The 15,790-nt window shown below is 35.7% G+C and overlaps 1 protein-coding gene across 18 annotated transcripts in view; it reads left to right on the forward strand.

Moving 5' to 3' along the window:
- Nucleotides 1–15,790, forward strand: part of ITSN2 (intersectin 2) — a 134,485-nt gene that overhangs the window by 90,019 nt on the left and 28,676 nt on the right. For 14 of the 18 annotated variants that reach the window (XR_011526657.1, XR_011526658.1, XR_011526656.1 and 11 more), the window contains 6 exons: nt 654–718; nt 2,597–2,763; nt 5,707–5,752; nt 5,834–5,955; nt 7,710–7,806; nt 8,282–8,473. Coding sequence is in view for 14 of the 18 variants with exons in the window: in XM_070574291.1 (XP_070430392.1) it covers nt 654–718; nt 2,597–2,763; nt 5,707–5,752; nt 5,834–5,955; nt 7,710–7,806; nt 8,282–8,473 (689 nt within the window). In the remaining 4 variants the exon portion in view is untranslated. Of the gene's footprint in view, nt 1–653; nt 719–2,596; nt 2,764–5,706; nt 5,753–5,833; nt 5,956–7,709; nt 7,807–8,281; nt 8,474–10,444; nt 13,740–15,790 lie in introns of those variants that run through there. The other 4 variants (XM_070574303.1, XM_070574301.1, XM_070574299.1 and 1 more) reach the window with 1 other exon arrangement.

The following is a 15,790-nucleotide window of genomic DNA, read 5'->3' on the forward strand; positions in this document are numbered from 1 at the left end:
GGCAGTGCGTTCAGTTATGGCCATGGGTCGTAGGAAGGTTCCACTCTGTTTCCCTGAAAACTTCCTCACTGTGTAATTAACTCACTGTTCCTGGGGAGCTCTAGGGCATCCTATGGGTGTCGAGTTCTTAAACACGATAGTTTTCCAGATTTTTGAAAACAACTTCCTGGGTTAAATTGGAAATTAAAGCTATACCTGTTCTGAAATATAAAAATAAAGTTCTATTTATATAGTATATTTTTTAGTGTAGTGTGCTCTAAACAAATAATAAAATTTATATATTGCCCTTGTTTTTCTCTATACCATATGTGCTTTACCAGGTAATTGCCCATTTACAATATACTTGTGTCTTAAATTTCCTTAGAAAGGCAAACTATCTCACATTTGCAAAACTACTTACAAATCATATTGAAATTACTTTAATATATTAAAAAATTTAGAAATGTATAATTAGGCAGTTCTTAATCCACCAGGATTTTGTGTATGAGACTATTTCTAGCCTGTGTCTGAAACAATGTTTAGATTAATTTTAGAAAGCCCTACAAGAATGCACTGCTAAAACTTGCTGTATTCAAATCACCTTTATTGTTTTTTTACGTTGTTGTCTTTTTTTGTTTTGTTGTTTTTTATCTTTTTGTGTGTTTATTTGGCAGACCAGAAGCTTTGTATGCAGCTGTAAACAAGAAACCTACCTCCACAGCCTATACGGTTGGAGAAGGTGAGCTTTTGGCAATTTGTAAATGAGATGGGAGTGCGTTTTGCTCCTGGCTAATTATCTGACTTCCTACAGTTGTTGTTATTCTCCCTGCTTCTGTGTCTTCGGTGTTAAAGTGATGTTAGGAAAACCTGACCCTTGTCTATTTCACGTGAATGTTGAGGATACAGAAAAAAATATGGCTGAAAATACTTGGTAGTTTTAGAAAATTAGTACTATAAAAATTCAGCATAGACTGCCTCGATAAATAAGATCATAAGTAAAAAGTGTTGCAATGAGATAACACAAATATTTTTGTTTTCCTGTTATTATGTGTCTAGATTATTGAAATTTAGGATGTAAGGAAATTTCAGTACATTTAGTGGCTAACGTATTGCATTTTGATTACTGTATACCTTATAAATCATTAAGTAGCATTTGAAATCAGGATACGTGTTATCATAAATATTACAAAGAAAAAAATTGTGTAGCCCTTTGGGTTGTTTGACTAATTATTTCAATTTTGTTAATGTGCTGAAAAATGAAAGATTGTCTACCCTCATTTCAGACATTTTAATTTAATAGTTACATAAGTTTATAAATGAATTGTATATGTCCACTGTAAAATTAGTTGAATAGTTGAAGTACATTTCGTGTACTCAAGAAAATCAGTTTAATGGTAAATTAAACAGTTTTTTCAGTATCTACTATATTAGAAATTCTATGCTAGAGCCTGAAAGATGCAAAGATGAATAAAACACAGTCTCCCAAGTGCTCACAGTAGAATGGAAAGGATAGACATACAATTGTAATAAATTCTATAATGAGGGAACAAAACTTAATTTTGAGTAGGACCTGGGAATCCACGTAAGTGGCAATGTTAAATCCTCTTAAACCATGAATAGAGTCTTGCATAGTGACAAAGGAAGAGAAAAGCTCTTGTAGACAGAGGAAATGGCATGAGCCAAGGCACAGCTTTGAAAGGTTAAGGAACTTGAGGTCACCAGTGAGGCTGGCATCGTAGGTTTACTGTGGATTGACTGCTGTGAATGAGCTAGGAAGGTAGCGAGAGCATTTTGGAAAGGACCTTGCTTGCATATCTAAACCTTGAAATCATTTTTTGTTTTGTTAAATCAGCTAAACTGAGTAATATTGAGAATGGGAATATTTAGTAGGTCATAGATAGTGTTTCTGGTAATCTCCAGTTTATGATATACAGATCAAATTCTGTGTTGACGAATATAAATAAAACTAGAAAAGAAAGAAAAAAACTTCTATAAACCTGGTCATTGACTGTTTCTTCTAAGTTGTAGTAGTCACAGGAACAAAAACCAAAGCCAGTATAAAACTCAGACATTTCTTTTGAGGTCATTCATTAAGAAATATTTATCGAGCATCTGCTCCATGCAAGCACTGTGCTAGGAGCTGGGTCACCATGTTGGAACTTGGCCTCTCCTACTCGTGTTGGCTGAATGTTGGGCATTTCCATAACTGTGTATATAAAAGAATTAAAGAGAAAAGAATTTAGCAGATTAAAATATATTTTGTGTAAGAAGTTTAAAAATTTTTTTTCACATCTTGACTCTCTGAAGATATTGATACCTGTTCATAGTTTTTGGGTTTGATATTTCTTTGATATCATGATAATAATAATATAATAATAGAACAATTAGAAAATAAAAGAAACCCCATGATCAAACTTTCTGTTGAATAATCTTTTCCTAGGAATTACATAATTGCTTAATTTCTTTTTCTGTCTTAAGATCTTATTATAGAATTCCTTAATTTAATGAATTCTTTTTACAGTGAATTTACACAAGATCTTGGCGATTAACATAATTTTTTTTTTACTTTTGTAATCTTACAACCACAGTTAGTTTCTTTCTGCTTTGTTCTCTACAGAGTATATTGCACTTTATCCATATTCAAGTGTAGAACCTGGAGATTTGACTTTCGCTGAAGGTGAAGAAATATTGGTGACCCAGAAAGAGGGAGAATGGTGGACAGGAAGTATTGGAGATAGAACTGGAATTTTTCCATCAAATTATGTCAAAGCAAAGGATCAAGAGGTAGAGTTATTTTTGTATAGAAACAGAATCATTCCATTCTTGTTGATCAAGATTCATACTTAAAACAGACACTCATGTCTGTGGTTTTGGTCAGGCTGCTTTGGTTACAGGGAAACCACTTAAGGTAGCTCCAGAAAACTAGAGTTTATTATAGGGATTCTGTTAGAGAGAGAAGTGAGACAGGATTTCATGAAATTCTGAGAATGAGAGCCATAGGTAGGGCTGGGCCTCATGATAACTGAAGCTAGGGTAATGTTTCCGGATTCAGGGAGGCTTACAAGGGACCGCCTTGAAAAGAGTCTGTAAATCTTTACTTTAAGGCTCTGACATTAATGTGACTCAGCTTACACTCTGAATTCTTGCTGTTTTTTATCCCACCATGATTATGGTATAGTGCAACAGTTCTCAAACTTTTTGGTTTCAGGAACTTTTTACTTTCTTAAAAATTATTAGGGACTCCAAAGAGTTTTTAAAAATGTATGGGTTATATCTAGTTATTTTTCTATATTAGAAATTAAAACTGAAATTTAAATGATATTTATTAATTGATTTTAAACTAAAATAAACCCATTACCTGGTAATGTAAATAACTTGCTTTTTATGAAAAACAGCTATATATTTTCCAAAAGAAAAGTTTAGTGAAAAGAGTGGCATTGTTTTATATTTTTGCAAATCCCTTTAAAGTCTGGATTAATGGAAGATAGCTAGATTTTCATATCTGTTTCTGTGTTCGCTCTGTTGTAATATGTTCTTTTGGTTGAAGTATATGAAGAAAATTCAACCTCACACAGATATGGGAGAGAACAGAGAAGTATTTTATAACATTTGCAGGTATCTTCTCTGGATGTTCTTCTTTGATAGTACTACACCAAAACTTGACAAATGTTAGGGGGCCGGCCCAGTGGCACAGAGGTTAAGTGCACATGTTCCACTTCGGCAGCCTGGGGTTTGCTAGTTCAGATCCTGGGTGCAGACATGGCACCTCTTGGCAAGCCATGCTGTTGCAGGGCGTCCCACATATAAAGTAGAGGAAGATGGGCACAGATGTTAGCTCAGGGCAGTCTTCCTCAGCAAAAAGAGGAGGATTGGCAGCAGATGTTAGCTCAGGGCTAATCTTCCTCAAAAAAAAACAAAAAAACTTGACAAGTGTTAAATTGTTATAGATTAGTTACAACATGGAGTCTGAAGCCATATCAGTGAGTATTTCTTACTATGATTATTAAAATTCACGAGGCTGTTTTGCATGTTGAGTGGATCTTTTACCCGTGTGTGATAAAACATTCATGGGTCACTTGGAAAACACTGAATCACTGATTTACACAAATATTGCCTGTGTTGACACATTTTGTTATACAATATCAAAAAGTCGTTCTGTTAATATCACCACTGATCTCATAGAAAAGTCTTAAGTGCTTTGAAGCAGTCAAGTTCATGGTGGTAGATACAAGTTTTCCAAAATTTTAACTTTCTCTTGAAAGCTTGAATTTTACCATTGGCAGCACATCTCGTCAGCTGTTTTCTTTGAAGTGACAGGCTTACTTCATTTTTCTTTAAGAAAAATGTCTGCTAAATCCCAAGTCTGAAGAGTTTGTCATTTCATTCATTCTTTTAAGTAAAATTGTTGTTCCATTGAAAACGTAGTTTAGCTTACATTTAAATCACACAAGTGCTGTTCCTTGAGACCACCTTTGTGCTTTAGTATGCAGCAGAAACGCTTTAGGCACGCTTCCGTTTAGACACACAGAATTTTTTAAAGATGTGTACCTGAGGATTAAGATTTAATAAAATTTTTACTGCTTGATCAAGGACATTCTTAGGTAGAACTGGCTTAGTTTGTGTTACTGTGAGCATGTGGCTGTGAAGAACACTGTGACTACTAGTTTAATTTGACACCACTGCTGTGATTTGTGCTAAGGCAGCAGGAGTTTTACCCACCAGTGTAAATGTCAACACAGTGAAAGACGCAAATAATGTCTAGTGTTGTTATGGAAGTAGTTTTTATCTTCAGGACCCCTGAAAAGGGCTTAAGGACTACCCCGGGGATCCACAAACCACACTTGAGAACCCTTGAGACCACCTGGGTTGACTCCTGGCTCTACCACTGAGAGGCTGGGTGACCTTGGACAAGATACTTTACCTTTCTGTACCTCAGTTTCCTTCTCTGCAAAATGGAGATAATCATAATTACTTAATAGTGTTATTGTGAAAATTAAATATTTGAATATATATAAAATTCCTAGAACAGAGCCTCTTACGCAGTAAGTACTCACAGTATGTTAGCTCTTGGCTACTCTTAACTCTGCTTCAGTACTTTTTACTACAGCTGTGTCCACTCACAGAAAAAAATTTTAACCCCTTCTCTTTTCTTGTTCAAATTCCTGAAAAGAGGAAATGTGGTTGGCCAAACTTATCCTGTAAGTCAAACAGAAGTCATAGTGGCTACCCAGGTATGGGTGTTTTTGTTCTGAGGTCAGTTCAGAGGGAACATGGCAAAAAAAGTAAAAATAAAAACATTGCCTTCTCTGCAGCTGGAGCGAAACTCACAGGGCGCGTGTGTTGTATGTGGTGGGCATTGATGCTAAACCTGATAAATAGGATGTATTTGGCCTGTACTCTTCATACTATTACTTACAACATCAGTTCAACTCTGCTGCATCCACTGACTTTAATATTCAGGAAAGTTTCGGAAAACTAGCTGTTACTGTTGAGTCCGTGTATGCCAGCATCAGCCACTTGTATATAGTGTATTCTGTTAGCAGGCCAGATCTCCCCATAAGTGTTTGATTCTTAACTTATTTGGTTATTATAAGGCTAATTGTCGTTTTGATCTTCATTTAAAGAAACAGGAATCCTGGAAATTAGAAATCTCTAATTCCTAATAACCTTTTACTTTTACATCTGGATTGTTGGAATATGATAAAACAGTCTATCTTTTCCTTACAGAGTTTTGGGAGTGCTAGCAAATCTGGAACATCAAGTAAAAAACCTGGTATGTATAATAATGAAGTTGAAAAATTACAAAGTGTTTACTAGACTTGAATTCATAGTTGGTTGTTTTTCTTCTTTTCAGAGATTGCACAAGTAACTTCAGCATATGTGGCTTCTGGTTCTGAACAACTTAGCCTTGCACCAGGGCAGTTAATATTAATTCTAAAGAAAAATACAAGTGGGTGGTGGCAAGGGGAGTTACAGGTAATAATCTTTAAATAACATTTATCAATTTTATTATGAAAGTAATGCATGCTCATTTAATAATAAAATTAATAAAAATTTTAGATCACCTGTAATCATACCACTTAGAGGTAATCAGTATTAACATTTTAGTGTATTATATTTCTCTCTAGTCTTTTCCCTGTTTATTTTTAGCAGAATTGAATTGATGTTATAGGTAACAATATGAAGAATAATTTTCTCTAAAGACATAATTGTTTTCCAATAATACCTGCTTTAATAAATTACAGGTCACCTTCTTAAAGGAAAGCATGGCATCCTCTTTGTCTGGGATAACCCCAGGTTTGCAGTATAGCCTCTAGGAGAAAAAACATGATCCAGGCTGTGTACTGAGAAAATATTACCCATTGGACAGGGCCCCCGGTCTTATGTTTTTGAAACAGCAGTGCACGAAAAGGAAGTGCAGGAGTAAATGACCTGGTTTTTTCCTTAAAATGTTAAGAGAGATAGTTATTGCATATGTATTGGTAAGGAAAGAGAGTTCTTTCCTCACGCCTAAAATTTCCTTACTAGTTAAAACTAAAAAGCATTTTAGGATTAAAGGATGATAAGAGATGTAAGAGCTGTATTTTTACATAAGATTGATGTATGATTGTAATACGGAGAATAAACACAGCTTCACTCTTGCAAATCAGAGTCTTATAATTCCTAAAGAACAGTGGAGGTTCAAAATTCACTATCTTCTTGAATAACCCCATGAAATTCCACCTTCTGGTTTGCTTTGAAAATTGACCCAACTAAGTGGGAACATGGCTCTCCACTAGTTTTATTTATGATCTCTTGATTAATTATTAACAAAGCTCCAAGAGGTATTTACTGTGGGCTATACCATTTTAAGTGTTGACTTGAACACTTAAATGAGGAGAACTCTAGAAAAGTCTTTTTGATTTATAAATATTATTTGTGTGAAATATGCAGATAATTCTGAGCATGAAAGACCTCCAAATAGACTTCTACAAATAGTGTTTTCAGCAGCACTTTGAGATGCATATTGAGTTTTCCACTTGTTTAATATTGACCTGGAAGGCCAATGCAGAATTCAGGGGTCCCAAGACCACCCTCACTTCTGACATCAATTGTAAGTTTGGAGGCCCCCAAGATAACTCTCAAGTTCAGTAATTCACTAGATGGACTCACAGGACTCACTGAAAGCTGTTGTACTCAATATTATGATTTATTATGTCAGAAGGATTTAGATTAAAATTATCCAAAGGAAGGAATGTATGGGGCAGAATTTAGGAGGGTTTCAAACACAGCTTCCAATTGTCCTCTCCCAGTAGAGTCATAGATGGCATTCAGGCCTCCTGGCAGCAGTGTACACGGAGTGTTGCCAAGCAAAAGAAGCTCCCTCGAGCCTTTTTGTCCAGAGTGTTTATTGGGGCTCCATCACATAGACATGGTTGAGCACCAGACCCAGTCTCCTGTCCCTCCAGAGGTGGAGTTCATATTAATGTGACCCAGAAGACCTACCATAAATCACATTGTTTAGATTGTCTGGCTTGGTTATGGCCCCCCACATAAACTGAGACACTCTTGCCAGTCAGGACATTCCAAAGGGTTAGGGATAACCTCCCAGGAGCCAAAGGCAAAGGCCAGACCTCTCTTTGGGCAAGGTTAAATTCCTTACTACACAGTCAGGGTTTTCTCATTTTTAGTTTATGTCTCAATAATTGCTTTTAATCTTATCTTTCATATTCCTTTTGCTAATTTCATAGGCCAGAGGTAAAAAGCGACAGAAGGGATGGTTTCCTGCCAGCCATGTTAAACTTTTGGGTCCAAGTAGTGAAAGAACTACACCTGCCTTTCATCCAGGTATGAAGCAGATTAACTCGTATTTCATCTTAGAGAAGTTTTGTTAAAACTCAGCAACTTCTTAGATTAGCCAACTCTTTGAAAAATATTAAAAATTCGTCCTTTCCTTATCTCTGACTAAAAGTAACATTACAATGAGAACTTTCTTAAAAAGTTCTGTATGCAAACAGCCAGCTGTTTGGTGATACTTGAACCACTTCACTCCTTGAAATTTTTCAAAACAGAATTGCTATACCATCGTACTTACTTAAAGCAAAGTGCTTCACTTGGATTTTTAACTGTAGTTAGGAAATTCTTGGTTTTTGTACAGCCAATAGGGGAAGGAAGGTGGGAGAGAGCAGCTTAAGGGAAATTTTAGCCTAATTTTAACATTTAATATTAGAGTAATTTAAATCCTAGGGGAATTTTAACATGTGATCCTTATAGGAATAATTAATTTCTTTAATTTGTTATTTTGTTGTTCTTTTTCCGGCAGTGTGTCAGGTGATCGCTATGTATGACTACACAGCGAATAATGAGGATGAGCTAAACTTCTCCAAGGGACAACTTATTAATGTTTTGAACAAAGATGATCCTGACTGGTGGCAAGGAGAAATCAGTGGGCTGACTGGTCTCTTTCCTTCAAACTATGTTAAGATGACAACAGACTCAGATCCAAGTCAACAGTGTGAGTAATATCAAACTATTTCTCTCTCAACTAATACAGAAGCTTTAATATGCATTCATTACTGTTCTGGATCAGATCTTAAACTCAGCTTTCTTAGCAAATGTTATGTTAATGTTTAAAGTAAGAAAAAACAAAAGGAAACCGTTTGCAAGATCAACAGTTATACTGCTTTATTTTAAATATTTTTTTCCTAGCTTCAGACCTTACTATTAGACTTTATCTGAAAAAGTTTCTAATTCTTTTTTGGGTTCTTTGGTATGACAGCAGTCAATACTGCAACTTCCCTTTTCCACCATCCTTTTTCAACATCCAGTGATCTTTTTCAGCTTAATAAAGAGTAGCTAGTAATTACCCTATTCACCTATTCAAAATTACCCTTTTAGTGTACAGATGCTGTTCATTTTGCAATCTTCTCATTTATTTCCCACATATTTACACATCATCCAGGTTAGAAGAAAACTAAAAACCTATTTAAATTGTTTTTTTACAAAACTCTCATTACATGATTTTTTTAGATCTATCTATCTAAAAAATCATGCCACAAGACATATATGAATCAGGATCTATTTTGCTATTTTTATTTTTTAATTTTTTTAATTTTATTTATTTATTTTTTCCTTTTTCTCCCCAAAGCCCCCCGGTACATAGTTGTATATTCTTCGTTGTGGGTCCTTCTAGTTGTGGCATGTGGGATGCCGCCTCAGCGTGGTTTGATGAGCAGTGCCACGTCCGTGCCCAGAATTCGAACCGACGAAACACTGGGCCGCCTGCAGTGGAGTGCACGAACTTAACCACTCGGCCACGGGGCCAGGCCCCTATTTTACTATTTTTAGAACAAGGGTCCACATCTCAAAGTGTGAAATTTGGTATTACATAAAATTATGGTAGTTACCTAGCCTTTCTTATATTTGACAATAAACATGCATTAATAATAAATTAGAGTATAAACAATACTTGGAAATATGTTTTACATTGATAAAATAGATGTCACTTTTCACACCCTTTTGATTTTTTGGGGGTTTTTTTTTTACAAAATACATCATGATATGATTTGTATTTCTATCATTCTTGTGAAATTATCTAAAAGATTTAACCTTTCATTTTAATTTGGTTTCTAGTAAGTAACCCAGTCAAAGCTGAGCTGTACTTATGCTTCAGTAGCAAGTATTATGAATTTATTTTATACTATACAATTTTGAAATATTGTATCATTTTCACTTTAGAGCTTATAAGGAGTTCTGCTCCTGGGAGAAGTCTTTCCTTTAGACAAAGCAAACTGAATTTTTCAGTCTGGAGGTGGGAGGAATCCAGTTTTTGATGGTTTGAATATTCCCAAAAATATCTAAGGGTTTCGGGAGTGGTAAAGAAAATTATAACTACTTAGGACACCTAAATGAATGACCATTTTTAAGCCCTGCTCATGGCTTGGCAGTTTTCAGTGCTTGCCAGTTGATCTGATTAATCAGAAATACCTGGGGTGCCTTTCCTGGGCTTGAGAAAGGAAGACAGTCTTCGGACCTGCTGAGTCTGGAAAATCTTTGTCTAGTGATCCTTGGAGATATTCCAGTGTGTCACTGCATTAGCTTTTTTAGAACCTATAATATAAAGGGATGGTTTTCAAATGTTTTGTTGTTTATCTTGTTTTCCAGTGGTGAAACAGTTTTTTCCAGTTAAGTTTTATATAACTAAGAATACAAAGAACAGATAAAAGCATTCTGAAAGAAGAAACATCTTCTTTTAGAGGAGTGTATGAGTCAGTGAAAACTGGGTATATTTTAGATTACCATTTGTGTTTCTTGGGCTCTTATAAGTAATATTTTCATTCTATTATGTAATTAGGATTTTTTTTAAAGGTTGAGAATTTTAATAGTTCAAATTTGTGTAGTTGATGTTGCATGTTATTAGTCGAATTTTTTCTCACCCACTTAATTTGCTTTATGTTTATTTTATTCCTCATTTTTCTTTTTATAGGACCCAATGTTGTCTTCCAGTGTGAAAGCACCCCAGAGACCCACTATCCAAGTTTGACTCTAGCGTGGAGGCAGGGCAGGCAGCCCTGATCAAATATCTCCTACACAATTCATTAACTTCGTTTGAATGTTAGAGCCACTTGTGATTATTTCTTTGTGTTTCTAATTTACAGTTAAAATTTATTTGTAACAAGTTAAAGGATAGTGGGTCTTTGTGTGGCTTTCCCTGCTGTTCACTCTGGCATCCTTTAGCATTTTTCTTTTTTAATTTGGTAATTGTAGGTCATTAGCATGCATACTGAGTTTGCCCTTACATGGTGGGAGTTCCAACACACAAAGACCCACTATTTGCACAGGCTATTCTCGCTGGTTTGGAATGGGCTGCTTTGCTTTTCTAATGTTACTGCAACATGTATATTCATTGCAGAATTCAGATAAAGTTTGCTTATGTTTTGCTATTATGTTTGATCTAATCCTAATCACAGTGAGCTCTTCATTGATTCAATATGTGATTTGCCCCCAAATATGTACTGTTTACTCGATTACTTTTTCTAATATGCCACTTTGAGAACCAATATTTAAATTTGTTTAAAGACCAAGAACTGGAAATAACCATTTCTCTATTTTTGTGTATTTTGGGGTGGGAGCAATAACCCTTTCGGGGAGCTTGTCTTCTCTCATAGAAGAGGAAAGTGATGCCCCAGCAGTATGTGCGGAGTGGGATATGTTTCATCTGTTTCAGCTGCCCAGGAGTGAGCACTGCGCTGTGGTAGTTCCCTTAGGCTCTGTGTGCTCTGGGCTAAGGAGGAGACCACGTCAGGTGTGGCCGCAGTTCGTTGTTACTTCTGTATTGATGACCTGAAAATGAGTTATTTTCAATAAATGAAAGGCTCCCGTTGTTGACCATGAAATATGAAACCTTCCCTAGCTTAGACAGAGAATTTATATCTACATTTTAAAGTCAAAATTCATGTTACCTTTTTTTAATTAGGTGACTACATGTCCCAGGTCATGAAAGAACACCAGTTGACATTCTTTTTAATGCGTTTAGTAAAGATAGTAGGGACTCTTGAAGCATTTAAATGCCCCTGAAGCAGGCATATAGGCTCTATCTAGTCAAGAATGAATTCAAGTGAAGGCAAGGTGTGTGAGAGCTGGCATCCCTCTGTGTCCATGAGGCTTCTTTGAGGCTGCAAGATTGATTTTGCCATCCAGAATTCTCTGGCTAATATCTCTTCTTCAACCACATTGGCTACTTTGGCATAGGATTTTACTTCTTTTCGTTGAATAGAAAACATTTTAAAGATAACTAACAGTATTATAAACTAATATATGTGAGAGTACTTAGCTGAGACAAAAAAGAGTTTTAGTAGACAGTATGTAACTATATTGTCATCAATCAATGAGAAGTTTATGCAATTTAAAATGTTTACAAACTGCAGTGCAGTCTACTGTTCACGAATGTCAAAGTATTATCAGGACAAGTGTACATACAATCACAGGGTCTTATTTCCTCAGAGAGTTCTTTAAGAAGAGTGAAATCTGTTTTCATATCTGTGAGTTTAAGTTAGAGGCATATTTTGTGCAATATTTATGTTAGTGTGCCTATACATTATGAATGAATGATATCAGTTATCCATTGCCTAAATCATAACTTTACGACGCTTGAGAAAGAATCCACAGTTTAGTTAGAACTTCACAAAGTTCAAATGTCTGTGTTCCAGAATACTTCACACTATTGCGATGTATGGTGATACGTATGTGTGCTGCCTGGGGCGGGATTTCTAGTTTTAGACCACCTCAGTTTTTAGCATTTGGCATCATCATGGTACTTTTATAAAATGTGTCATTAGTAGGAAAGCAATAATATCTTTACAGGTGGCATAACAGATTTGCCTGCGGTCTCTAAAGGAGACTGTGCAAAGATTGAGTCCTTGTGAATTCAACTGACCTTCCAAATTATACGGATTACTTGGTCTTGCCTTTTATCTTCCGAACTTTCTACTTTTACACCCTTTAGTTGAGTTTAGATTAAGGATAGTTACTTTAAATCCATTTTAAACCTTTAGGTTAGAAATCAGACCATGGCTAATTAGCCATATGATTTGCTATAACATTTTCTCTTTATAATTTTTAGTTTGGGCTTATCTAATAATACTGATAAATTATTTCAAAGGTATTTTTATAGCTCAAATCACTTCACTTTTACACTGATAAATATAGATTATTAAGAATGACATTCAGGTAGAGCTTAGCATCTGTAATCAATTTGAAAATAATTATTCATCGGGTACCTATGGACTAAATCACATAATGGCACATTTAAGCTTAATGTTGGTCTGGAAAATAAATTTACTGGGTTTACTGAAATACCACTCTTTGTGTGGGTGTTTCGTCATATATTTGAGAGAAGGCTAAAAGTAAAGGAAATTGTATGACATAAGATAATAACCTAAGTCCTTACAAGTGCATGCCATCCTTTGCAGTACCTCATATTCAGCCACGTACTTGCTCTCTTCCTCATTCAGTATGAGAGGCAGCTGTCACTTTGCTTAGAAAGCAAACATTACAAGGAAAGAGTTTGTCGCAAACATAGAATTTTAAAATGGGAGCACAACTGAATAAATCTGAACCCTGTAGGAGCTAAAGAATCAAAATATCTGTTTCTTTAAAGATTGCAATCTGTGATAATCATTTTTAATTATGTGATTAAACCTGATGGGTTTTCCAGTATTGAAAAAAATCCGTTCTAAAACCAAAGCTGATCTTTTAGAAAATTAGAAAATTTAAATCAACCTTACCTGTTATATAGTTTCCTCTAAAACTTTATCTTAAAGAATCATTTTAAAATAATACTATTTAAAAAATGTAACTGCTATTTTAAAATATAATATGAATACTGATAGTTTAAAATAAAGAAACTGGGGGAAGGAAAAGTAGAGAAGAAATGCCAATTCCAGTCCAAAGCTTTATTTGCCAAGTTTTCTTAGAATAAATTTTACCAAGTTATAAATTCTTGTAAATAGAATCTGTAATGGAAATACTGATAGACTTCTACCTAAAGTGGCATTATTGGATGCTGCTGTGATGCTACTGTAATGTAATAAATTATTAAATTGTTGCAAAGTGCTGTTTTTGCCTTAAATTTTTATTTTGTGTGTCTTGAAAACTATAGTGTTAAAGGTATTGAGATTGTGCAAATGCTGGGCACGCTTGGCATGAGGTAATCTGTTTTTATTTTTACAAAACTGTAATATAACTATGCAAGTGTGTTTATTAAAAGGACACAAATTACATTACTTGTATTGTGTATTTCTTTTGAAGCATCCTTTAAGACTTATCTTCAATTGTTTAAATGTAGTTGTGATTGAATTTACTTGAGATTTCTCTTTTTCCTTGACATAGTCTCTGGGTACAGGCCAACGAATTGTTTTGTATGACAAGAAGCAAAAGAAATTTTTAAGTGGTCAAGATTGAGGTGGTTGGATCTCAGGTAATCATACATACCTCAAAAGCAAAAGAAATTTTGATTTGAAAGTAAAAGAAAATATAATCTAGGATAATAATAGACTACTATGTTAGTTACAATTTTTATTCCAACTTTTTTCCTAAAAGGATTGGAAGAATGTAGAATAAGACATTTTTAGTACAAAATAAAAGTCTATATGAAAGAAACTGCAGTGAATGCTTCAGGGCACAGAGTTAAGCAGAGTATTACACTTCCGTAATCAAGTTGGTGGTTTCACCTTGAGTGGAGAAAACATAGTTCAAAATCCAACCCATCCATCAATGTGTAGCAGAAACAACCTCTTTACAAAAAACCTTCGTTTCTGGAAGTCATTCAGCTAACATATATTGAGTATTTGCATAAGGCCAACAGAGTACTAGGTGCTGATATGAAAATGAGTGTCAGGTGGTCCTTAGCCTTGGGTCGTACCCAGCTCTGCGAGGAGATCAGGCGCATACGCAGATACTTAGTAAACAGCGTGCTAAGCACAGTGGTGGATACTTAGTGGGCACCAAGAGAGTACAGAGGAGGAATACATAATTCAACCATAGATTGGTGAATGAGACAAGACTTCCTGGAGGAGGCAACTGCCTGATCTGTAAGATAAGTAGGAGTAAGCCAGATTAGGGGGTGGGATGGTGGAGAATATTTGATAAAGACAAGAAACAGCATGGGTGGAGGAGGGGACATGTGATTCTAAGCAGTTCATTATTGCCAGAGTGACAGTACAAAGCCAGGAACAGTGAAAGTTGAGGCTTAGAGGCAGAGCGAGGGCTAAATCAGAGATTCTCTAGCTTGGCTGCTCATTGGAATCACCTGGGGAGCTCTAAAAAATACCGGTGCCTGAGTCCTCATTTAAATGGCCTGTAGTGTGGCTGGGGCATGGAGAGTTTTCAGAGCTCCCCAGGTGATTCTGATGTGATGCCAAGGTGAAGAAAAAGTGATGAAACTGAGTAAAGAACTGTTTCTGAGGGAAAATTAGCAGGAGTCGGGGACTGATGGGCATATGCGGGCAGGCAGAAGAGTCAGTGTGATTCCCAGGTGTGTTTCTTGGTGACAGGGTAGAATAATGGTGCCACCAACTGCAGAAAAGAATCAGAGTTGGGGGAAAAAGATGAGTTTGGTTTTGACTACAGAGTACCTGTGGGACATCCAGATAGAAATGTCAAGGAAGTAGTCCGATATGCTGAAGATGTACAGCATCAGATGTGCGTCAGCTGGCGGAATGAATCTCGATAGTTGTTGAGTCAGTAAAAGTAAATGAGATTACTAGGGGAGGAAATCAGACCTTTGAGGGGATCAGCAGTTAAGGGTTGGATAGTGAAAGGAACCCGTGGAGACAGGAACCAGAGGATCTAGGAGAATGAAGAGATTGCTGAGCTAAGATCGCTGCCATTTTTATAAAATAATGAAGTTCTGGCTGTACAACCATCACTCATGCAAGTAGAAAGAAGAGTGCTCTTTATTGAGCACTTATTAGTCTAGGTTCTTTTCTAAGGTCTCAAATGTATTACCTCATTATTTTCTGTTTACAGATGTGGAAATTAAAACACAGAGGTTAAATAACTTGTCCAAGGTTACACAGCTGGTAGGTTGCACAGCTGGGTTCAAACACAAGTGGTCTGTCTCCAGAGTCCACATTCTTAATCGCTACACTAGTATGCTAATATTGCCACCATTTTTATAATCATGAGGTTCCTGTAATACAACCATCACTTGAACCAATGAAAAGAAAAGAGGAAAAATCAGAGGCTGCACAGTGTTTCCTCTATGTAAAAAGTACACACAGAGACAAGGAGGTGAGGACTGAATATAATAAACAAGGACAAGGATCTATAA

The sequence above is a fragment of the Equus przewalskii genome, chromosome 14 (assembly GCF_037783145.1).
Source record: "Equus przewalskii isolate Varuska chromosome 14, EquPr2, whole genome shotgun sequence".
Classification (NCBI taxonomy): domain Eukaryota; kingdom Metazoa; phylum Chordata; class Mammalia; order Perissodactyla; family Equidae; genus Equus; species Equus przewalskii.